This window comes from Typopeltis vanoorti, chromosome 11, assembly GCF_054136105.1.
Source record: "Typopeltis vanoorti isolate ZY-2024b chromosome 11, IOZ_Tvanoo_1.0, whole genome shotgun sequence".
NCBI classification, from domain to species: Eukaryota; Metazoa; Arthropoda; class Arachnida; order Uropygi; family Thelyphonidae; genus Typopeltis; species Typopeltis vanoorti.
The window spans coordinates 70,789,045-70,811,429 of NC_143559.1; the positions used below are offsets into that span (position 1 = coordinate 70,789,045).

The 22,385-nt window shown below is 35.4% G+C and overlaps 1 protein-coding gene across 2 annotated transcripts in view; it reads right to left on the reverse strand.

The window, feature by feature from the left end:
• LOC150101714 (uncharacterized) overlaps positions 1–22,385 on the reverse strand; it is a 70,009-nt gene that overhangs the window by 13,055 nt on the left and 34,569 nt on the right. Inside the window, exon 4 of one of the 2 annotated variants that reach the window (XR_016549082.1) lies at positions 20,523–20,721. Coding sequence is in view for 1 of the 2 variants with exons in the window: in XM_090400972.1 (XP_090257098.1) it covers positions 20,635–20,721 (87 nt within the window). In the remaining variant the exon portion in view is untranslated. Of the gene's footprint in view, positions 1–20,370; positions 20,722–22,385 lie in introns of those variants that run through there. The other variant, XM_090400972.1, reaches the window with a different exon arrangement.

Consider the following 22,385-nt stretch of genomic DNA (forward strand, 5'->3'; position numbering starts at 1 on the left):
AATAGGATCTCCAATTGGGACACAGTTGATGTTGACAATGATCCTGCCTATTTTCATACTTTGTCATTTTATTGCTGATTTTCATACCATGTTACAGTAATTATTCAGTTTAGTTAAGGAATGCTGTAAACTTGTTTTAATTGAGACTTTAGCACCTGCAAAAAGGAAAAAGATGAGATTAAAATCTCCAATTTTAATATCAGGCTTAATGCTACTTTCCTTCATAATGTGATGCATACAGATGATGAATATCAGTGGAGATAGTGTGTGCACCCTTGTTTCACACTTGATTTTACATCACATTATCTTCTTTGATTCTAATTGCTGACTTACAATTCAAATATAGACTACATTATTGCTTGATACAATGTCCTGTTTATATCATATACTTGTTTCAAACAGCTTTTCCCTTGATGCCATATGCTTTTTCCAGATTTACAAAACATACAGATTCCTATTTTATTTTCATGATAAGGGAAAATCTGTTCCTGACAAAAAAAAAAAAAAAAAAAAAAAAAAAAAAAAAAAAAAAAAAAAAAAGTCCTCTTTAGTCAGGAACCCAGCTTATTCTTCCATAATTTTTTTAGCCTCTTTTGAAATGTGCTTGCATAAATCTAACCTGGAGGAACACACCTGGTAGGGAAATTCCTCTCTAATTCTTACATTAAGTTTTATCTCCTTTTTTTATAGATGGGTACTGTTCAGAACTCTATTCCCAATCATCTAGAATTCAACCTTTTGACCTGACTTTCTGAATTATGCAGTGCAGTCACTGTAAAACTTTTGTACTTCCATATTTGTGCATTTCTGAATAAGTATCATCTACTCCACACAATGTCTCTACCTTCAGTTTTTGTTACTATTATCATCCTTAGATTCCTTTATAGTGGGCTTTCCTCCGTTTCTAAGCTTCTGAATAGCCTTTAGAATATCTTGATACCTTCCTGATATATCTTCTATATTGTTTACAAATGGAGAAGTGAGTGACATGAGTGAAAAGAATGGGAGAACAGGAATGCAAGACAGAAATGGGCACTGCATGAGAAGCATCATTGATGGAAAAGGAAGTGAATGTGTGAGCAGACAAAGGAATGTAATGGCCTGGGATATGAAAGATGTGGGGAGAAGTTGGATCTTGAGAGGGTTCTGGGATAGGTAATTAGAAGTGAGGAATAGTGAGGGAAGGTATGGAAGAATTATCTAAGAAGTGGTATCAGTGGAACTTGCTATAGACCCAGAAATGAACTGTTATGCTTGTATACGAATGCTAGAGGTATCAGAAATCCATCCTGACAGGAATAGAAATGGAAGGGTATGATGTTTTTTGTAAAAATAAAAATGAAGAAAGGAGGACAGACTGCTAGTTGATGACAGAAAAGGAGTTGTAACCATACAAGAGAGAAATGGTGGCAGGAGTTTGAGACAATGTGGTGTGAGACAGAGGTGGGGAGAATGAAATATTTAGTTGGATGTTGTTATAGAGTGGATAATGTGGAGGGTAGTGACAATGAAATGTATAGGGAAATTAGCCAAGCAAATAGGAAAAGGGTGATTATTATGTGATTTTAATTATGGTAATATAGATTGTCATGACAAGATAGTATCCAGAAGTAAAGAAAATTAACGAGGTGTTGAATCTCTTTCCAGTTGGTGAGAGTGAAGTTGACTATGAAGTGATTACTTGGGTGGTTTGCCAGCCATATGAGGACTTCTGTGAAGAAAGGATATATATATATATATATATATATGGAGCTACAAGGCTGCTGATTATGAACAGCTCAGGCAGAGTTGGGTGTAATGGAGATCATTGCTGCTTGAATGCTACTCAATAACTATCTAGCAGAGCTATGTCTGAATGTATTCCACAGGTAAGAAAGTTAAATAAGGTAGATGTGAAATGGATTAAAAGAGATTAAGTATGCTGTCTGGGGAGGAAAAGGCAATTATGGAGGCAACATAAGATGAGTGATAATAATCAGCTGCATGAGAAGTACAAAAAACATGGAAGGAAGGTGACTTGGCTGGTAAGGGTAGCAAAATTGCAGTATGAGCAGCAGTTAGCTGATGAAGCCCCCCCCCCCCAAAAAAAAAAAAAAAACTAAGGAGTTCTTTCAATGCGTAGCCAGCAGAAGAAAGAATGATCATGGAATGATGATATTAGTTGGTGAAAATGATAAAAGGATAACTGCTGCAAAGGATATAATTGAGGTATTAAATGAGCAATTCATAAAGGTATTTCATTCTCACAAATGTGACATCATGCAAGGTTTAAATACAGTGGAAGGGAAGGAGGAGAGATCCACTTGTGAGTGTTAATAATACTGTGAAACTTCATGATATATCACCATTTGTTTGAGGAAATTATTATTATTACATAACGCATCGAGGGAGGGCACCTACTCTACAACTCTCCACCAACCCCAACTACCTTTATTATCTACACCGATGACATCTACCGCCGACCTCCGCCACTAGTATTTTCACAGATAATCACAAACATCCATGCCCATGGCTGGATTCGAACCCTCAGCTTTTTGGCTGGAGAGTGGATACACTAACCACTCGGCCAACCAGGCTGTCAAATGTGCCAAGGAGTTGGTATCTGCCTTGATATACTTGTTTAATATGAGTCTTACATTGGGCCAAATTCCAAAAGAGTAGATGGAAGGTAAGATTTTTCCATTTCATAAGGTAGGTGAAGATTCAAGCTTCAAATGATAGGCCAGAGTGTGCTTGTGATGGATGTTATGGTTGAAGTGTTGGAGAGGTTAGTGAGGATCAAGATCTAAAGGGTTGACAGTGGCATTCTCTTTGATGAACATGGGTTTGTTAAAGGAAGATCATTTTAGTAATCTGATTATTACAATAATGGGACACGTACATTTGACAAGGAAGATGCATACACAGAGGCATGCTTAGATTTTGCAAATGCTTTTGATAGATTGCCACATAAAAACTGAAATGGATAGGGTTGTATAATAGATTAGCATATCAGATTAGAGATTGGTTTTCTGAGAGGTATCAGAAAGTTGTGTTATTGGGTGGGAGGGGAGGGTGGGGTCAATATTATGGAGGAGGAAATTCCCCAGTGGTTTTGCCTCAAGGGTTTGTTATTGGGTCACTGCCATTTATGTTAATAATATTGGGGAAGATTTGAATGGGGATATTCTGTTGCTTGCAGATTATGCAAAGTTGAGAACCACGAGGAGTAGAGCAGATGTTGTAGCCTCACAAGAGGACTTTGCCAGCCTTCTTGACCAAGTGGTTAGCATACCTGCTCCCTAACCAACACGTGGGTTCGAATCCTGTTGCAGGCATGGATGTTTGCAATTGTTTTTAGGTGGAAGATGAATTTCATCATTCAGTGTGATACCACCACTCTCACTTATTGGAGGCCTGAAGTGGCTTGAAAAAGTTCCATGTTTGGTCCCTAAAACAGAGTTTCCAGAATGTAAAAAAACAAACAAACAAACATACGAATTGATAAAATGAAGAAAAAAAACATGGATGGGAACCACATTAAAAAAAAAAAAAAAAAAAAGAATAGACTGAGTAAACAGGCATGGAGAAGATGAAGGAAATGAGAGGTCTGGTGGTGATGGATTTGGATCTAAAATTTAGGGGACACATTGCTAAAATTGTGAGGACAGTACAATGAATTTTGGCAATGATGCAGAATACGTTAACTTGTAGAAGTAAGGAGATTATGATTCCATTGTATAAGGCCCTGATTGGGCCACATATGGACTACTGGGTACAGATTTGGTTACCTGGTTTTCGAAAGAATAAAGAGATATTAGGAAGGTGGGTGAACATGAAGAAAGGTTGAGAAAATGCAGTTTGCAGAGTCTAATGGATGGAAGGAGGGGAGAGAGCAGCTGATGGACATAAGTTGTAAGGTTTTTTTTTTTTTATCAGATTAACGTTCAAGAGGTTTTTCATAGAATGGAGAGAGGAACAAGAGATCATCCCTGGAAGGTGTGAGCGAGAAGCGGGTTTTTTGCATGGAGAGTGATTAGAATGCACCACCTGAGAGTTTGGTGACTGCAGAGAATGTTGATGTGTTCAAGGTATGGCATAATGAGCTATATGAGTGTGTGTGACAGATGGATCTTCCACAATAAGTCTTTGACTCCATGGACATCTGAAGATAACTTTTATTTAGTTACTTTTACACATTACATTGCTTTCTTACATTTTTCTTCATATTCTCTCAGAGCACATGCTAACTTACTTGTTGAGTTTCCATCTTTATTTGTCGAATTTATCTGGAAATAAATTTAATAGATGTAAAATTTTTGACTAAGTATCCAAAACAACTTCAGTATGTTAACAATGTGGCACAAAGTAAAATACAATAAAATAATTTAAAAGTGCCACTACAGCATAAGTAGGTATTCCTAATTATAAAAAAACAAAACAAAAAAAAAAAATAATCAGGAATTTACATAAGATTGACAATGATATTTTGTATAAAGGGAGATAATCAAAAGCTATCAGATCTGTTTGTTTGGTCAGTGTAGAAAGAAATTTTTTTTTGAAAGAAACTTATGTTTAGACAAGATGGCACATTCTGGTAGGCCAGACTGTTGGGCTTAGGATACTGGATACATGATTTATGTTCTTCATGACAGATGACCGCAAAAATCTGCCAGACTCCCCAAAGTAAGACAATACCACCTGGAAAGCTGAGTGGAGAAAGCTTGTCTCTAGGTGGGGAAAGGATGGCAGAAATCTTCCTGAGAGGATGAAAGGACACTACAATATTAAGAGGTCTTAAAACTTTACCAGTACATTCAGAAATTCCCTTTAATATATGGAAATGGAATCCAAGCAATATCTTTTCAGGAGATCTAGAGGCTGGTAACGTAAAGCTATTAAAAGGTTTCTTGATAAAGGATGCATTAAATCATTTTTCTTACTTTGGGCAGCCTAGCAGATTTGTGGCCAATCTGTTGTTGGGAAAGATAAATCATAAATCCAGTATCATGAACCTGTGCAGTCTGGCCTAGCAGAACATGCCATCTCAACTAAACATAGGTTCTTTGGAAGAAAACTAAACTCTTACATAAAAGTAGATTCCTTGTAGAGCAGTTGCAAAGAAAGCTGTGCCTTTCTACACCGAATAAACTTAAACAAATCAGATGACCTTCAGTAATCTCCTTTGTGGGAAATAGTATAGTATATCAATCTTATGCAAATTCCTGATTATTATCTTATTATATTAATTTTTTTAATCTTTATTTATTAGTTTTTAATTCTAATTAGGAATTTATTGATCATCTGCTATCTTACTTAAGCTGTAATGGTGCTTTTAAAATTGTTTCCTTTATTGCATTTTAGTTTGTGTTTCATTGTTAACATACTGAAGATGCCCTTTATATTTTGGCAAAAATTTTACATTTATTAAATTTACTTTCACATGAGTTTTTCACATTTTCACAATTTCTACAAACATGACCAATAGCTTACATACCTATGTTGAAGTAGCTAGGAACTTTGAGCATGCTTTTTTTTTCCCCCTCTGACTGCCTCTTTAACTGAGTCCATAATGGATTTCAGATTTTTGATTGATTATGCCAGAGGCTGAAAAGTTTTCTTCATAGTGTGTTTTACTGAATCTTCAAGGTTTGATTATTGTTTTCATATTCTCTAATTTTTTTTTCTTGAATAATATTTCCTTTGAAAGTTGCTCAACTTTAATTCTTTTTGAAAAAAAAAAAACTTTTGTGCATATTTTTATTATTTTCTCAGGCATTGCCAGAGTGTCACTCATTGTGGGAGCCATGCTAACCATTATTCACATAATACTTATCATGCTACTTCTTGAACTCATTCACAACAAAGTATTTGCAACTGCCTCTGGCAATCCATTCCAGTCCTCACAGCCTGCTAACCACACTCCTACATAATTTCTAGATTTGATTTCTTATTCTGTCAATTCCTGCCATCTGTTAAAATCTTTTTGTGTTAATCGTATATTAACACAAAACACATTTTGTGTTAATCCTAAACTTCTTTAATAATGTGTATGTTTCTATCATATATTCTCTCTTTTTTGTCTTTCATTTAGCCTCTATTACCCACAGACCTTCAATCTCTGCTCACAGGGAACATTCCACAGACATGTCTCATATTAGTCACTCATCTCTAGATCCTCTCTACCACTTATTAATCCCCAAGAAATTTAAGCAACTAGATGCTGTCTTATTAGAGCACTATAAAAAGAATGCAGGATAGGAGTAATAACTTCCATATCCCTGTTTTTCAGTGATGTGTTCTTCAACATCCAAATAATCTGATGTGACCACCTTTGCAATATGTTCTCTGAACTTCAACTTCCTGTGAACAGTCACCATCAAATCCTTGGCATCATCATCAGTTAACAAACAATAAATTAATAATAGCCTTATCCTGCATTCTCCTGGATTCAATTCCATCATATACTTATCTTTGATGTTTGTTCATCAGCCATCCTCTTATCCATATTTATGTAACAGTTTCATATGGTATTTGAATACCTTTTCAGAGTCTAGCAATATCATTGTATGACCATTTCCTTTATCCATCTCAGTTCTCACATTATTAGTGAGCAGATTACCAAGGCAAGACCTGTAAAGAAGCCATGTTCTTCTCCTCCACATGCTAAATTCTGTCTTTTACAAGCTTTTCCAATACCATAACACTCCTGTCCTGACATACCGATTTGTCTGTAATTAGCTACCTCTATCTTGGATCTTCTAGCACAATAAAACTATTTTGTTTTCATTCCACTCCATAGGTACCTTCCCAGAAGTGACTGAAACAGCTTGGTCAGGTCTGCTAATTTCCTTGCACATTCTTATAACACATCCCATATAATCCCATGGCTGTACAATATCTTAAGTGTCCCCAATTCATCTACCCTGTTTTCATACCAGTCTTGTACTGCAATAACTTGGATAGTATTACTATTTCATCTACTTCTGTTTCCTCCCTACAATTAGCACTCATTCTTCATAGTGAAAAAGCAACAACCCTTAAGCAACATCATCAAAAATATAAATTAACATTCAGCAGTGGTCCTGGTTATATGCTTTCTGAGCAATTATAATAAATAGACATCAATCATCCAGTTTTAAGTGAATCTTATTCCTATATCAGAAATACTTTGGATTTTAAAAACAAAACTTAAGATTTCTCACCAATGAAAACATTAATTTTGTAATTCATTTCTGTTCAAAATAAACTTCCTTAATATATTAAAGGAATGGTGATGGAAGGTTTTGAATGTTGTCACTCTATCATTCATCTCAGCATGATAAATGATTTATGGTTGACATTTTTCCAATATAGTAAGGTTCGGTAATGGAGATCCAAAAATTTGTCAACAAAATTAATGCGATTCACTTTTAGAGTACAGTTTACTTGAAATACATATTTACAATAACAGTTGTATCTCCTTTGTAGACTTTGTTTTTTGCTAACCAGGTGAAGGCCTTTAGTTCCTAATTTTCCTGAATATACACATGGCAATATGATGTTCATACATTGCCTCACCACCATCCATCTCAAAAATGGGGCACTATAAGGACTTTCCATTTTAATTACTTTTGTGTCTTCATGGACAATTTGTTACACCAAGAAATGGAACACAGAAATCTACTTTTCTAACAGTTTTAGTGATAACTCCATCTGCAAGGCCATAAACAAATATAGAGCTCTTCCATTTTCAAACTTATAATAAAGTGGCCAACTGTGTATCCATTCCTTATGTTTGACCAATCTCAATGCATTGATAAGATTTTTAAAACTTTAGCATTCAAATTGTGTCTGAATACTTTCTTCATTTTTTAGGTTTTGCTAAGGATAGTTTCTTCCACTAACATTTCTCAGATGCTAACCATTCCCTTTTCATTTGTTTTTATCTTTCTTTATCTTATTTTATAGTTTCTCTTATTTTGTCCAGTCTGGAAGATTTTTGACTATACATCACAAGAAACATAAATACATCAGGTGCCATGAACCAAAACAATCTAAACTTGAAGAGTATGATACACCTCCACACATAGTTTACCAGAAAAAGGCTAATATCCTACATATGAGCAAGTTTCTTACAGAAAACCTTACTGAGTTGTGAAATATTACTGCATTTTTCTAATCTGAAAATCTAATGGACCACATATGCAGCTTCTCTAAAGTGTATCTTGCCATTTTATTTATCCTTTTCAGTTTAAAATTTATTTTTTATTTATTTATTTTTTAATGGGATGTCCTGAACTTAGTCAGCAGTTTAAATTGTCCTCTTAGTATTTTGCCTTAAGTTTGTAAATGGTTAATATTTTTTTATTGGGGAAGGGAATGCAATAACATCGGTAAGTCAGTACAAAATAAGAGCATTCTAAATTATGAATAAACTTTGTTACCTTTATAAGATTATTATTATATGGGCACTTCTATGGAGTCCAAACATTCATCGTGGGCGACCCAATCTATCCACACCATCTATTATACCTCTCCTTGAGCCCATTAACAGACAAAGCACTTACAAATGACTCTGACAACCCATTCCACACATTCACAACTTTCCAAGCAAAAAATCAAGTGCTCACACCCATGTTAACCACTGCTATAACCTTCACTATGGCACAGTATGACCTTTGCTTTCCTTGCACCAATAAATCATAAACCAACCAACCCTTTAAAAATTCTATTTCTAATAATTATATAATTTAACTTTTAATCTATGTAACAAGAACTGACCATTCAGTAAACAATTAAAATTAGTTTTTCTCCCCAGATAAACTGGGAAGAAAGGTTTAAAAAAATAAAAACAATTTCTCACTATCACAAGAAAAAATGTTTACTTCTTACAAGATGTGGTCTGCAATTTATTTGACATACATGATTACTTATTAGGTAACTAAACAGGGGTATGCCAGCTGTTGAACCTCATGCTCTGTAATACTAATGTAGTCTTATTCTCATTCTCACAGTAAAGCATGTACAAAAGTATAGTTTTGAGGACCTTGTATCAGTATACTAAACAACATTAAACTGAATTGAAAACTATTGAGAATGCTACATGCTAAACTGACTCCCAACAAAATATTAAGGGAATTTTTTTTTTTTTTTTTTTCAGTTGCCTTTTATTGCACAGCTAATATAATGCCTGATTTTTCTGCTTCTCGTGCTTTGGTGATCTAGATGCAATACTTTATTATTATTGCTCAGGTACCTCCATGGAGTCCAAAGATTCCTGGGAGACAAACTATCCACACAGTACTTGTGCCTCTTCTTGAACCTCACTGACTGACTGACAAAGCATTTACAATAAACTCTGGCAATCCATTTCACTTATTCACCAATCTCCAAGCCAAAAAAAAAAATCTAGTCCTCACACCCTTGCTAACCACACTCTTACACAATTTTCAGGGATGGCTCTTTTTTTTCTGCCCTGTCTAGTTAAGTGCTGAAATATTTCCTATGCATCAGTCCTCTAATGCGCTTTTATCACGTCATTCCAAAAGTAATGTTTTGATACTGTACTTGTTCAAACGTGTCTCGGCTTGTCTAAACATGAATTTTTAAAGCTTTATGAGTACCACTAAGTTGAGGCTATCTCATTCTAAGGAATTCCGCCTTGCAAGAACATTATACTTAAGTCTTCTTCCCTTCATGTATTAGGCCTAGTGGCCTGTTACGGAGCTATCCTTAGCTCTTCTAAGCCGTATGCATCCCAAGGATAAGGTGGCTAGCCCTATGCCTCCCGATGTATCCTATGGCTGTAGCCTGTGTATGTTCACAGAGCCAGTTTGCCTGCTTGCGGGATGAAAAACCCTAGATAATCTAGGGAGAAAAACCCTACCATCCTCCACGCCCAAGACTGACTAATTTGGCTATGGCTGAGAAAGATCCTTAAGCGCCTCACGGTGGCAACAGAAATCGAACCTAGGACACTCCTTTCCCAGGCATATGGTTGCAAAGCACATAGCCACTCAGCTAACCATGCAGACATTATACTTAAGTTATTGTTGAAATAATCCTTTACTACTATGGAGGGTCACTGAAGAGCACATGAGTTCAAAAAAAAAAGGCAACAATGCTGCTATCACTGTAAAAAAAAAAATGTGCAAGAAGTGTATGGCAATAATGTTTTGAATGTGTGAAAGTGCTAGGAGTGGTTCTAAAAATTTTGACAAGGGGACTTTAGCTTCAAAGACTCCCCTCGCTCTGAAACTCTCTCTCGATAATGATATGCTGGATGCCACTATTGCAAGAAATGCCAATGCAAAAACCTCCGCCAAAACAAGACCTTCACTCTCAGAAGGTTTTATTAAGCATTTGGTAGGATATGGCTGGTATTATACATTTTGAACTCTTGCCACAAAACAAAACAATCACAGCTGAAGTATACTGTGAACAACTTGATTGAATGAAAAACTGAAAGAAAATAGGTGTTCTCTGCTCAATTGAAAGGATGTTGTTTTTCACCATGATAACTCACACCCTTGTAGTGCAAGATTCACCTGTACCAAGATTGAGGGACTCGACTGGGAAAAAGTTTCCTGATCTCCTCCATATTCTCCTGATCTTGCACCTTCATATTACCACGTATTTCGAAATTTGCAACATTTCATTAAAACAACACAATACATTAGAGGCAACTGAAATTGAGCCTGTGCAATTTCTTTGCCTCCAAACCTCCTGAATTCTATGGAAATGGCATTATTAAGCTTTCACAATGTTCAAAGAGCATTAATGATTCAAATAGAGAATGTACTTGATTAAATTAGTGCTTTATTTTTTATATCCTTTCAAAACTTAATGCTAAAAATGGCATTACTTTTGGGATGACCTGATAGTAAACTAAATGTTTTTATCATATCCATTTGCTTTTCCACCTGTCAATCAACTTTTGCAAACAAACCCTCAATTTATCATCATAGGGTACATCCCACAGACCACTCACCATCTTGGTCACTTGCCTCTGGATACTCTCTCTACCATTTCCGCATCTCCAACAAAGCTAAATGACCAGACCTGGGTACAGTAATCCAGATGTGGCCATATCAACATCTTATAAAGAGCAATGACAACTTCCTTATCTCTATTAGTGCATTCTTCAGTAACCATGTAATTCTATGAGCTACTTTGGTCTCCATAGCAATATGCCCTCTGAATTGCATCTCTGTCTACTAACATCCCCAAATCTCTAGTTTCATCAATTTCCTGGGGTACAATTCCATTAATGTGGTACACAGCTTGTATGATCTTTTCATCCCAAAATGCATAACTTTTTCACATTAAATTGGCACCCATTATTTTGTGCCCATACTATCAGTCTATTTAAATCATCCTGACTCCATTAACTATTATTTACCCAATTTTGCATCATCAGCAAGCAACTGAATATTTCTCTTCAAATATTTCCTGTACTATTCATGTTCAAATTAAAGAGTAGTTGTCCATGCACAGGACCTTCTAGCATGTTGCTAGTTGCTTTTCGCCAGGATTTCTGCTACTCCATGTACTATTCTTTGGTATTTGTCCATCAGCCACCTTGTGTCCTATCATAACACCAGTTTGATATCCATCACTGTTTGTTCCAGTTTGCATAGCAGATTTCCATATAATATTCTGTCAAACACCTTTGAAAAATTCAGTAGTATCACCATGTAACTATTCCTTTTATCCATCTTATCATTACGTGACACCTCCAGGGAGTCCAAAGACTCATCGAGGGAGGGAACCTACTCTACAACCCTCTGTCTCCACCAACTACAACGAACTGCAACTACACCAATACTATCAACAGTCCACTACCACCACTAGTATTTTCACAGACAATCGCAACATTCATGCCCACGGTGGGATTCGAACCTACAGCATTTTGGTTGGAGAGCAGATACACTAACCACTCGGCCAACCAGACCTGCATCTTAGCCATCACCATATTATTAAAAGTTAGTCATTTACTATACTAAGGCATGACTTACTTTTCACAAAGCCATGCTATCACTCCTACACCAGAGGTGTAGCTAGGAGGGTGTAGGGGGGGGGGGCAGTCCACCCCAGGCGGCACTTTTCACGTGAGACAATTTTATTTTTCAACGATTATTCTATTCATGTTAACTTAGTAATTTTATTACTTAATTAATAATTAGTTTTCAACAACTATACTTACAACTAAAAGAAACATAAACATAGTGTTTTAATTTCTTTCCCTACGTCATTTTGACTTTTTGTGGTCTTTTTTGGTGTGTATTGAGAGGGGCAGCAAACTTGGGGATCGTCCCGAGCGACAAAAGTTCTAGCTATGCCACTGTCCCACACACACATACAGAGTATCATATTCTTATCTGTCCATTCCTGTATTCTGTCTTTGACCAACTTTTCCAATACTTTTACCACCACTCTCAAGATACAGATTGGTCTATAATTTGCTATCACAGTCTTGGAGCCTCTTTTATGCAATGGAATTAGTTTATTCATTCACTCCCTTGTGATTTAAGTTAAATGGTTTGTCAGAGGCAGTGCACATTCCTTTGCACATTCTTGTAATATGAGAGCTGCTATACCATCTAATCCCATGGCTGTATTTGCATTGAGATGCTACAGTATCCTAAGTACTTCAAATTCATTAGCTTCTATTTTTACATTAGTTCCTGTCACAGCAATATCCTCACTTGGATAAGCCCATGCAAAATGGTCATTCAGTAATGCATATCATAAAGAGCAATGAATGTTTCTTACTACTATTTCTCACCTTACTATTATCAGCACTCATTACAGTTATTCATCCGGAGTCACTCTTCCTTTTATTTGCCATATAGAAAAAGAAATCTTCAGGATTTCCTTTAGCCTACTCGACTAATTTCTTCTCATAATCTGATTTTGCTTTCTTATGCTGTTACCTTTCTTGCCTGAGCCTTTCTCTTTACGTATCTTCCACAACTTTTTTTTTTGCAGTTTCTGCTTAATGATACTACTCAACCATCTAACTCCTGACTTTGGTATACAGTATGATACTGTTTCCTTCAGATACTGCTAACATCCTTCCCTCGTGGAATCTTATGCCACCGCCAGTGGTGGACTGGCCAGAGTGTCAGCTAGCCTGATGGCAAGTGGGCCCCTTAAACATGAGACAATATGTTAAAAATGTTAATGATCTTTTAGCAGCTTGAAAATATAATAGAAGTTCTGATATTATTACTGTATGCAACTAAGATTTACGTTGCATTACTATTTTAATTTAAAAAAATAATAATAAAAGCATTTTTCGAGAATACCTTATATTTAAGAATATAATAAATAACTCGGAAAAAATAATTCTAATTCAGGTTATGTGAGGCTGATGCATACATTATATAGCCTCGGCTCAGATCTTTAATATTGTGACTGCACAATGAACCTTAGCTGGAAATCCCAGCCTGGGATCTTGATGTGCAGCTGGAATCAACTTTGTATCAAGCTACTGCATACATTGTAAAGACAGCAAATATTTTTCATTGCATCGGCCTCAGTTTGAGCATGCTTCATGAACTCTTAACCTTGCTTGCTGTGTTTTATAAAAAGTATGTATTTAATTAATATTTTTTTTATATACTGTGGCCCTATGTCCTTTAATTTAAATATAATGTTTCATTGTATAAAATTAGTATAAAAATACTAGATAGTAAATATATTTAAGCTGCAGTCTCAAATGATAATATATATGCATAATGCAAGTTCGATAACTAATGATACATAGATGCATCTGTAAAGCATATTTCCATTGATGTGTTCTTGCGGCGTAATTATAATTGAAGATGTTCATTTTTCCCAATGTGGATTATTTTTAATTAAGTTTTAATTTAAGGAATATTACCCCTACCAGCATGAAAAAGAAAAAGCATAAATCTGGATCACTGAAACACAAAGAGCAACAAGAAGCAGAAAGACAGGAATCAGCCAAGCGATGCAGGTCTATTACAGATTTTATAATACCACAGTCGCCATCCACATCAATGTACAGTTCCACAACAAATAATCAAGAAGCAAGAAACAATACTCATGGTGATGATGCAATGACTTGTGAGTTACAAGAACAGGAAAGAGCTACTTTGAATGTAGAGACAAATACAATAGCATCCTTTGCTCACCAACACGGGGCCCAGTACTTCTTCTGGCTTCATTGTTCCAGTATTTTTACTACTTGTAGTTGCAACATCTGAACACATAATTTCAACTAGTTACCAGGGAATCAGATATACCTTCAGGCAGAAATGACTTGGTTTCTGAAGCATATCCTATAAATGAACCTACACAAGAAAATGAAAGATCAACTGCTGGAATCTTCCAATATCCATCACGAACAAATCTGAAACAGCTTTTTGCTGAACATCCATTTCAGCCACTTGATGATCTGCCATTTGATGCTCGTTTGTATGAGAGGAAAATTATGAATTGACTCAGTCTCAAGAAAATGGCTAACATATAACAAAGAAAATATGTGCTTATATTGTTCATACTGCTTGGCCTTTAAGTCTCCCAACACTTGTAATCCATCACCCTTTGTCATCACTTTACACGAATCGACAATAACACATGTCAGAAATGTTCAGCAATTTATGAGTGTGGTTAATGATGGCACCTAGATCATTTTTTGCATCTTCACTAATTAAAAAGAAAGAAGAAGTGTTGAAGCAGAGGAGTATTGTCATGAGGATTATAGACATCATAAAAATGTTAGGAAAGCAAGCAACTCCTTTTCGAAGTCACAGAAATGAATCGGCCTACACTCTGGATAATGAGGTTCTGAATCTAATAAATTTAGTTTAATCCTTTATCCAAGTGTGAGCAAACAAAGTTTGCGCCTGAAAGTATCTTCAGGACTGAGGTAAGGTGGTACACACCAGGGCAACTCGTTGCAAAGGTGGAGCAAGCTACCAATACTCCTGTCTCAGTATCTCCTATAATGCAAAACACATCTCCTTGCAGCTATGTCTAATGTTATGCATTAAGGGAAGGGCCACTACCCAGACTAGTTTCGACCTTTATTGAGGTCTCTTCAGTGGGAGCCAGGCCCAAGCTGAGATACCAGGCAGAAGCATTCGCAGGTCATCTCTACCTATAGAAGTTGCCAAATGGTGTGCCACCCATTTTTAATAAATTACTCTGGATTTAGAGAAAGATGTTGAAAGTTTTTTTTTTTTTTTTTTTCACTTGGTTAGAATATAATAAATTTAGTTTAATCCTTTATCCAAGTGTGAGCAAACAAAGTTTGCGCCTGAAAGTATCTTCAGGGCTGAGGTAAGGTGGTACACACCAGGGCAACTCGTTGCAAAGGTGGAGCAAGCTACCAATACTCCTGTCTCAGTATCTCCTATAATGCAAAACACATCTCCTTGCGGCTATGTCTAATGTTATGCATTAAGGGAAGGGCCACTACCCAGACTAGTTTCGACCTTTATTGAGGTCTCTTCAGTGGGAGCCAGGCCCAAGCTGAGATACCAGGCAGAAGCATTCGCAGGTCACTGAAGAGACCTCAATAAAGGTCGAAACTAGTCTGGGTAGTGGCTCTTCCCTTAATGCATAACATTAGACATAGCCGCAAGGAGATGTGTTTTGCATTATAGGAGATACTGAGACAGGAGTATTGGTAGCTTGCTCCACCTTTGCAACGAGTTGCCCTGGTGTGTACCACCTTACCTCAGTCCTGAAGATACTTTCAGGCGCAAACTTTGTTTGCTCACACTTGGATAAAGGATTAAACTAAATTTATTATATTCTAACCAAGTGAAAAAAAAAACTTTCAACATCTTTCTCTAAATCCAGAGTAATTTATTAAAAATGGGTGGCACACCATTTGGCAACTTCTATAGGTAGAGATGACCTGCGAATGCTTCTGCCTGGTATCTCAGCTTGGGCCTGGCTCCCACTGAAGAGACCTCAATAAAGGTCGAAACTAGTCTGGGTAGTGGCCCTTCCCTTAATGCATAACATTAGACATAGCCGCAAGGAGATGTGTTTTGCATTATAGGAGATACTGAGACAGGAGTATTGGTAGCTTGCTCCACCTTTGCAACGAGTTGCCCTGGTGTGTACCACCTTACCTCAGTCCTGAAGATACTTTCAGGTGCAAACTTTGTTTGCTCACACTTGGATAAAGGATTAAACTAAATTTATTATATTCTAACCAAGTGAAAAAAAAAAAAACTTTCAACGAGGTTCTGAATCATAGCAATTTTTTATTTACAGTGGAGTTGATGGCAAAATATGACCCCTATTATGGCAGCTCATGTTTGTGCAGAATCAAATGATTAGAACAACATTTACATACCTGAGTAAAACAACTCTTAACATGTTAATCCAAATTATGAAGAATATAATAAAAGAAAGAATTAGTCATGAATTTTCTCAAACAAAATATTATGCTATTCAAGTTGATTCAACACCAGATAATTCATCCATCAATCAGTTAAGCATTATTATTAGGTATGTGCTTAAAGGTGTTATCTGTGAGCGACTACTTTCAGTTGTGCCAAGTAATGATGGTACAGGACAGGGACTTTTTGAGCTATTGAATGAAACGTTACAGCATCTTAAAATTGATCCCAAAAATGTATCTGATAGTACAGTTGGTGCTATGCCCATGTCTTGAATTTGGTGATAACTGAAACAACAAAATGTTATGTGCCTGCAGTTTCTTTTTTCAATTTGCTCCAGAATTTAGCAACTTTTGCAAAAACATCATGCATGAGAATGGCTGTATGGATAGAAGTTGTTGGAAAACATTAGGATAAGAAAAAATGAACAATTAAAGCTAAGTGGTGAGACAAAATAGTCAGGAAAATCCAGTGCAGCAACAACTATATTTGGATGTTTTGATGATGCCGCTATCAGTAGTTTTGGAAATCTATTGACATGCTTATCAATGATACAAGATTCAGACAAGTTTGATGCAACAACAAAACAAGAAGCAAATGTTTTACGTCAAAGTCTTCTAAAGTTTGAAATAATATTGATAGCATATACTTGTATATATTTGAAACTACAGCCCCGTTATCAAGTTATTTACAGACAAGTAGTTTAGATATATTTACTGCATGGAGTTTAATAGATTCAGCTACAACAAAGCTGAAGGAACAGACAAGAACATTTGATAACGTTAGGCATTGGAATTTGTAAATAAATGTAATGACAAGATTTCACAGTTGAATATGGATGAAAATCAAACAATGGAAATTGACTCTTTGGAAACAGCATTGCCAGTTAAGAGTCAGAGAAAGAAGAAAAGAATGGCAGATGAGCTTGTAGATGATGAAGAAAATTCCTCAGATTCTCTAGCTGATTTTTGAGAAAATGTATTTAACCTAATAATAGACTGCATTGTCCAGTCACTAGATTCACTCTTTGTACAACACAAAAAATTGCATAAAGATTTATCCTGCTTAGACCCAGCAAAGTTTAAAACTATTGCAGAGAAGGGCCTTGAAGATGAAGCATTGTAAGGTATTATTAAGCTGTCCCCACAAATCAGCAAAGAGTAAGTAATATTGGAATTGTTTTCTTTTGCTTCGAACTTTGATGTATTAAAGCTATTGCTTAATGCTGGGGAGAATATGGATTCCAGTTGCAACAAGTATAAAATTTGTAGCACTTTCCCCTTCTGTGTACTAAAAATTCTGGCATCCAACAGACTTCATTACAAGGCATATAACCTTTATGAACTTTATAAAGCCATCTGCACACTATCAGTTACTCAAGTCCAATGTGAGAGGACATTTTCAAAGCTAAAGATCATAAAGACAAGACTAAGAAATTCACTGTCTGAGGAGAACTTGGAATCATACATGTTGCTATCCATTGAAAAGGAATTGTTAGATGCATTGGATGCAAAAGCAATTATTGACAGATTCGCACAATCATCTAGTGAATTCAAACGGTTGCTCTTAATATAGTGGACTACATGAAATATGCCTTTGAACTACCTGTTAGTGTGTAAAATGTTCAGTACAAGCAAACTATTTAAAAATATTCACCATTTATTTAAAATTAAAACAAAAAAAATTTTAATTCAATTATAACAATCTGTATTTACATTTATTATCTACTGTATACTGCCAGTAATATGTACAATATATGTACGCTGTAATTACTAAAAAAATATACATTTATTTCGCAAAAAATTTAATTGTACCTTTTTTCCACTTACTGTATTTTTTTAAAATTTTATTTATTTCTTATAAAAATTAAATGATAGCCTTATAATTGTGGGTGGGCTCCCTTTGTCTCCTGGCAACCAATATTTTTAGACCCAGTCCACAAGTGGCCACGGCACTGCTTCAGTCTTCCTCCTAAGTTTATCATAATTACCTGCTCTGTAGTTCCACATATATTCCTTAACTGCAAATTCCACTTTTTACAACCTCCCAAGTCAAGACTGCATGATCACTCTCACCAATTGGAGGCATTGTATTTATTTGGGTTAAAACAGTATTTGAATTAATCTTTAATTACTTAGAATTAGTGTTGTCCTAGACAGTTTTTATGGATCAGTAACAATAGAGTAGACTGTTCTTAGCCACACATACAATCTGTATACCTCTCTGATATCTCACTTTGAATATGTTCAAAAATTGTATGGTATGTGTTACCAGTTACATCATACAACATTCTGATTCCTTATGATTCTTTCTTTCTTTTAACCCTTTTTTATAGCCACTTCTGGCTAGGTTTCTCCCAATTCTCTCCATCTGTTTCTATCCTGAGTTGTTTGGTGCCAAAGAGTTCCAATTGTTTTTCTTATATCATCTGACCATCTTCTCTCGGGTCTTCCAGCTGATCTTTTACCTTCATATGGCTGACACTCCAGTAAACCTTTTGTCCCTCTGTTGTCCTTGAGTCTTGCAATGTAGCCCGCCCATTTCCATTTCTTTCAAAGCATGTTTTCTCCAATATCTAAAAATCCTTATGATTACTGTTGATATAATTTTATGCTAAGCAAGTAATTTATGCCACACTGCATAACATGAGAAGGAGCCTTTCATAAGAAGATGCAAATTGTATCTGTTGAACGGATTACTAGTTCAAATTGATATTTCGGATACAGTGGTTTTGTTTACAAAAACTCATATCATGTATACAGAATGTGGAAACCAGAGGTTGAAATGGTTTTGAACCAAAATAAAATGTTCCTCTTGGAACAATCCAAAAGGAACTTTTTTATTCTAATCAACACAAATTAATAATACCACACAGTTTTTTTTTTGTTATTGTGAATTTTTATCTATCCATACTGGAACAATTTACTTCTTCCTCTGAAGATATGTTTCTGGGTCAAAGCAAAAAATTTCACTCCCAGAAAATAATGCTTCATCTGAAAACAAAATATTTATATATATATTTTTTTTTCTATACTTATTTATTGGCTATTCAGATTAATTTAAGAATTATGATAGTGAAAACAAAATATGCAAAATAGTATTTATTTATTGTTACTATTAACAAGGAAAAAGAATATTGATAATTTAAATTCATTGAAATACAAAATGGAAACAGAAGAAAAGTTTCATTTATAGAGAAGATATAGGCATTGTGGGTGTATGAATGTGTATTTTTCATGGATTTTTTTTTTTTAAGTATATTTTTTCAGACAGAGCATTATTTTCTGAGAGTGAAATTTTTTTCTCCAAACCAGAATGATTTACTGGAGTAAAAAAAAAAAAAAAAAGCTCCTCTGGATTAAATCCTCAAAGATTGATATCTTAGAACATTAATTGTTGAACATCCTAAACATCAACTGTTTCAGTAGGATAGAAATATATTTACAAAAAAAAAAATTTGTTTCACTCTGTAATAATTGTCTGCAGATCAAAAAGGATTTGTTCTTCAGATGTTTATTTCAACCCCTGGTGGAAATTGAACTTATTGTAAACTAGAAAGGAATGTGGAAGATTTTATGTTTGAAAATCTGCACAATTATAATTGTACATTCAGAATGATAATTCTACAAACTTCTAGGCCTACTGCAAAAATCAAAAACAAGTGAGAAACTTACATTCAGAACTTTAAAAAATTCAGTGAAATAATAACACAAATAGTGTTTCTTCTTTTCAATAGGATTAAAAAATAGTCTAATCAGCAGAGTTGAATTTTTGTAGAAAGTATTTTTAACTTGGGTATAGTTATGTTAAAGATACCAAGCAATTTTAAAAAAGAGTTGAATTTTGTTGAAAGAATAATAGGAAAATCATTTTGACCTCAAGATTATGTTAAAGGTTTTCATTCAAGTAACTCTTAATTAATTGTGTAAATACTTTTATCTTAATCAAGTCATATGATATTGACTGATTTTTAAATAAGATAGATTGAAGAATTCTTTTTATACATAAGCAGCAGAGAAGACATAACACTGTTACTACCCACCAAAGTGCACAAATGTTCAAGTCATCCATGCCTCGAGTTGACCCTTTGAAATAACATCAACTTATATTACACAATAAATCAGAGATTGTACATTAAGATGAAGAATATTAACATCCTGCAGACATACTTACATGAAACAATTTAAAGAAATCTTATTTAATATCCTTGAATTATAGCAGCTAAACTCAGTAGGCATTTGAAAGTACCTCTATAAAAAAAAAATACTGACAATGCATGGAGCACTTAAGGTGACTCTTTCCAGGAGCAGCTCAGAGAATGAATTGATGGCAGAGGTTCAACATTACCAGAAGTAGGTATCTGATGGGTAGGCTGGAAAATTGAAAAGTAGAATGAATATAATAATGCTTCTGTAAGAGAAATACATTTTGTTGACAAAATTATTTAGATACCTTATGTGTCATGCAAATTTCGGATCCTACCACATGAAAATGTTCAGGGAGTGTCTGCATAAGTCTGGTAATAAAAGATAAGATCTGCTGCATGTTTTGCGCTGGGTGTAGTTGGGTGTCACATCTGTGGCCTTTCTCTCCATGACATTGCTACTCATCTTCTCAGTATACTGAAATACACTGTTACTTATGTCATTCATAGATGGAAAGTTGATGGTACTTTCACAGCAGAAAAATACCCTGAGAGGCCACTGACCAACATTGACAATCTGTCTCAGAATGTTCAAGTATCTTGCACATCATCAGCGGCAGACCTCACAGTCAACTGGAAAATGCTGCAGGGACATCTGTCAGCACTAGAACTGCCCGCAGAGAGTTGCATGCCTTAGGCTACCAAGGCAGAGCTGCTGCGAGCAAGCCACACATCGTCCACTTTTCAATGCCAAATGACATTTGGACTGGTGTCTTTCATATCGTTCCTGGACCATAGATGATTGGAAAAGGGTTCTGTGGAGTGTGAATCACACTTCAAAATGTTTCATTCTGATAGTCATGTTTGATCCAGAGATTACCCAAGAAATAGTTCTGGCAGGACTGCATCATTCCAATTGCCAAGTTTGGTTGAGATTTAGTAATGGTATTGGGATGCTTCAGTGGTAGACATACTCAAAACCATGATGTCTGATGGCTACTTGATCATCCTGGATGACTTCATGCTTCCAATGCTGTGGGGGTATTTCACAGTGACCCTTGCATGTTTCATCAAAACAATACTCCATGCCATACTGCAGTGCATGTCCGAAACTGGTTTCCACAAAACAACATTGAAGTGTTAGGCTGGCTGGCTCAGACCTCAACCCCCCCCCCCCCCATCAAACATCTTTGGTACAAATTAAATGCCGAATTTGTTCCAGAACCACAGCAGCTGTCATCAGCATTGGCAATAGGGATAGCTTTGTGCGAGGAATGGAAAAATATCTCTGTTGCAACATATCAGAAATTGGTTGAAAGTATGCTCTGAATAGTAGTAGCTGTCAATCAGGCTAAAGGTGATCCCACTCAGTACTAGAAATGTAATTAAAACACATTTTTTTTTACCACAACTAGGTGTCCATATACTTTTGTCAACATAGTGTAGGTACATGTGAAATCCTGAAATGTTAAAGAATCTGTAGGTTTTTTGAGTCTAATAATATTAACATGCATTTTATAAATAAGTAAACTAAATATAATTAAGATATTTCATGATGTATATTAAGAATGTTATAAGAAATATTAAAGCATTATCAGTGTATGATTAGAAAACTGGAATTCAAAAAATAAAAACATTAAAGCTGTGGAGTTGAACTAACAAGAGTGATGCTTATTATGCCAGTGCATAAATAGGTTGAAACCAAAACACTGCTGTGAATTCTGGGATTAAAATATGTCTTAATTTATTAAAAAAAAAAAAAAAAATTACTAATTTCCAGACTTTGGGTATAGAAAGTCTGCTACTGCAATTAAGAATGGACTATCACAGAAAGGCATCAGAATAAAAAGAAACTTTTTATATTCATATCTGAAGCTGCTTTAGTACAGTGG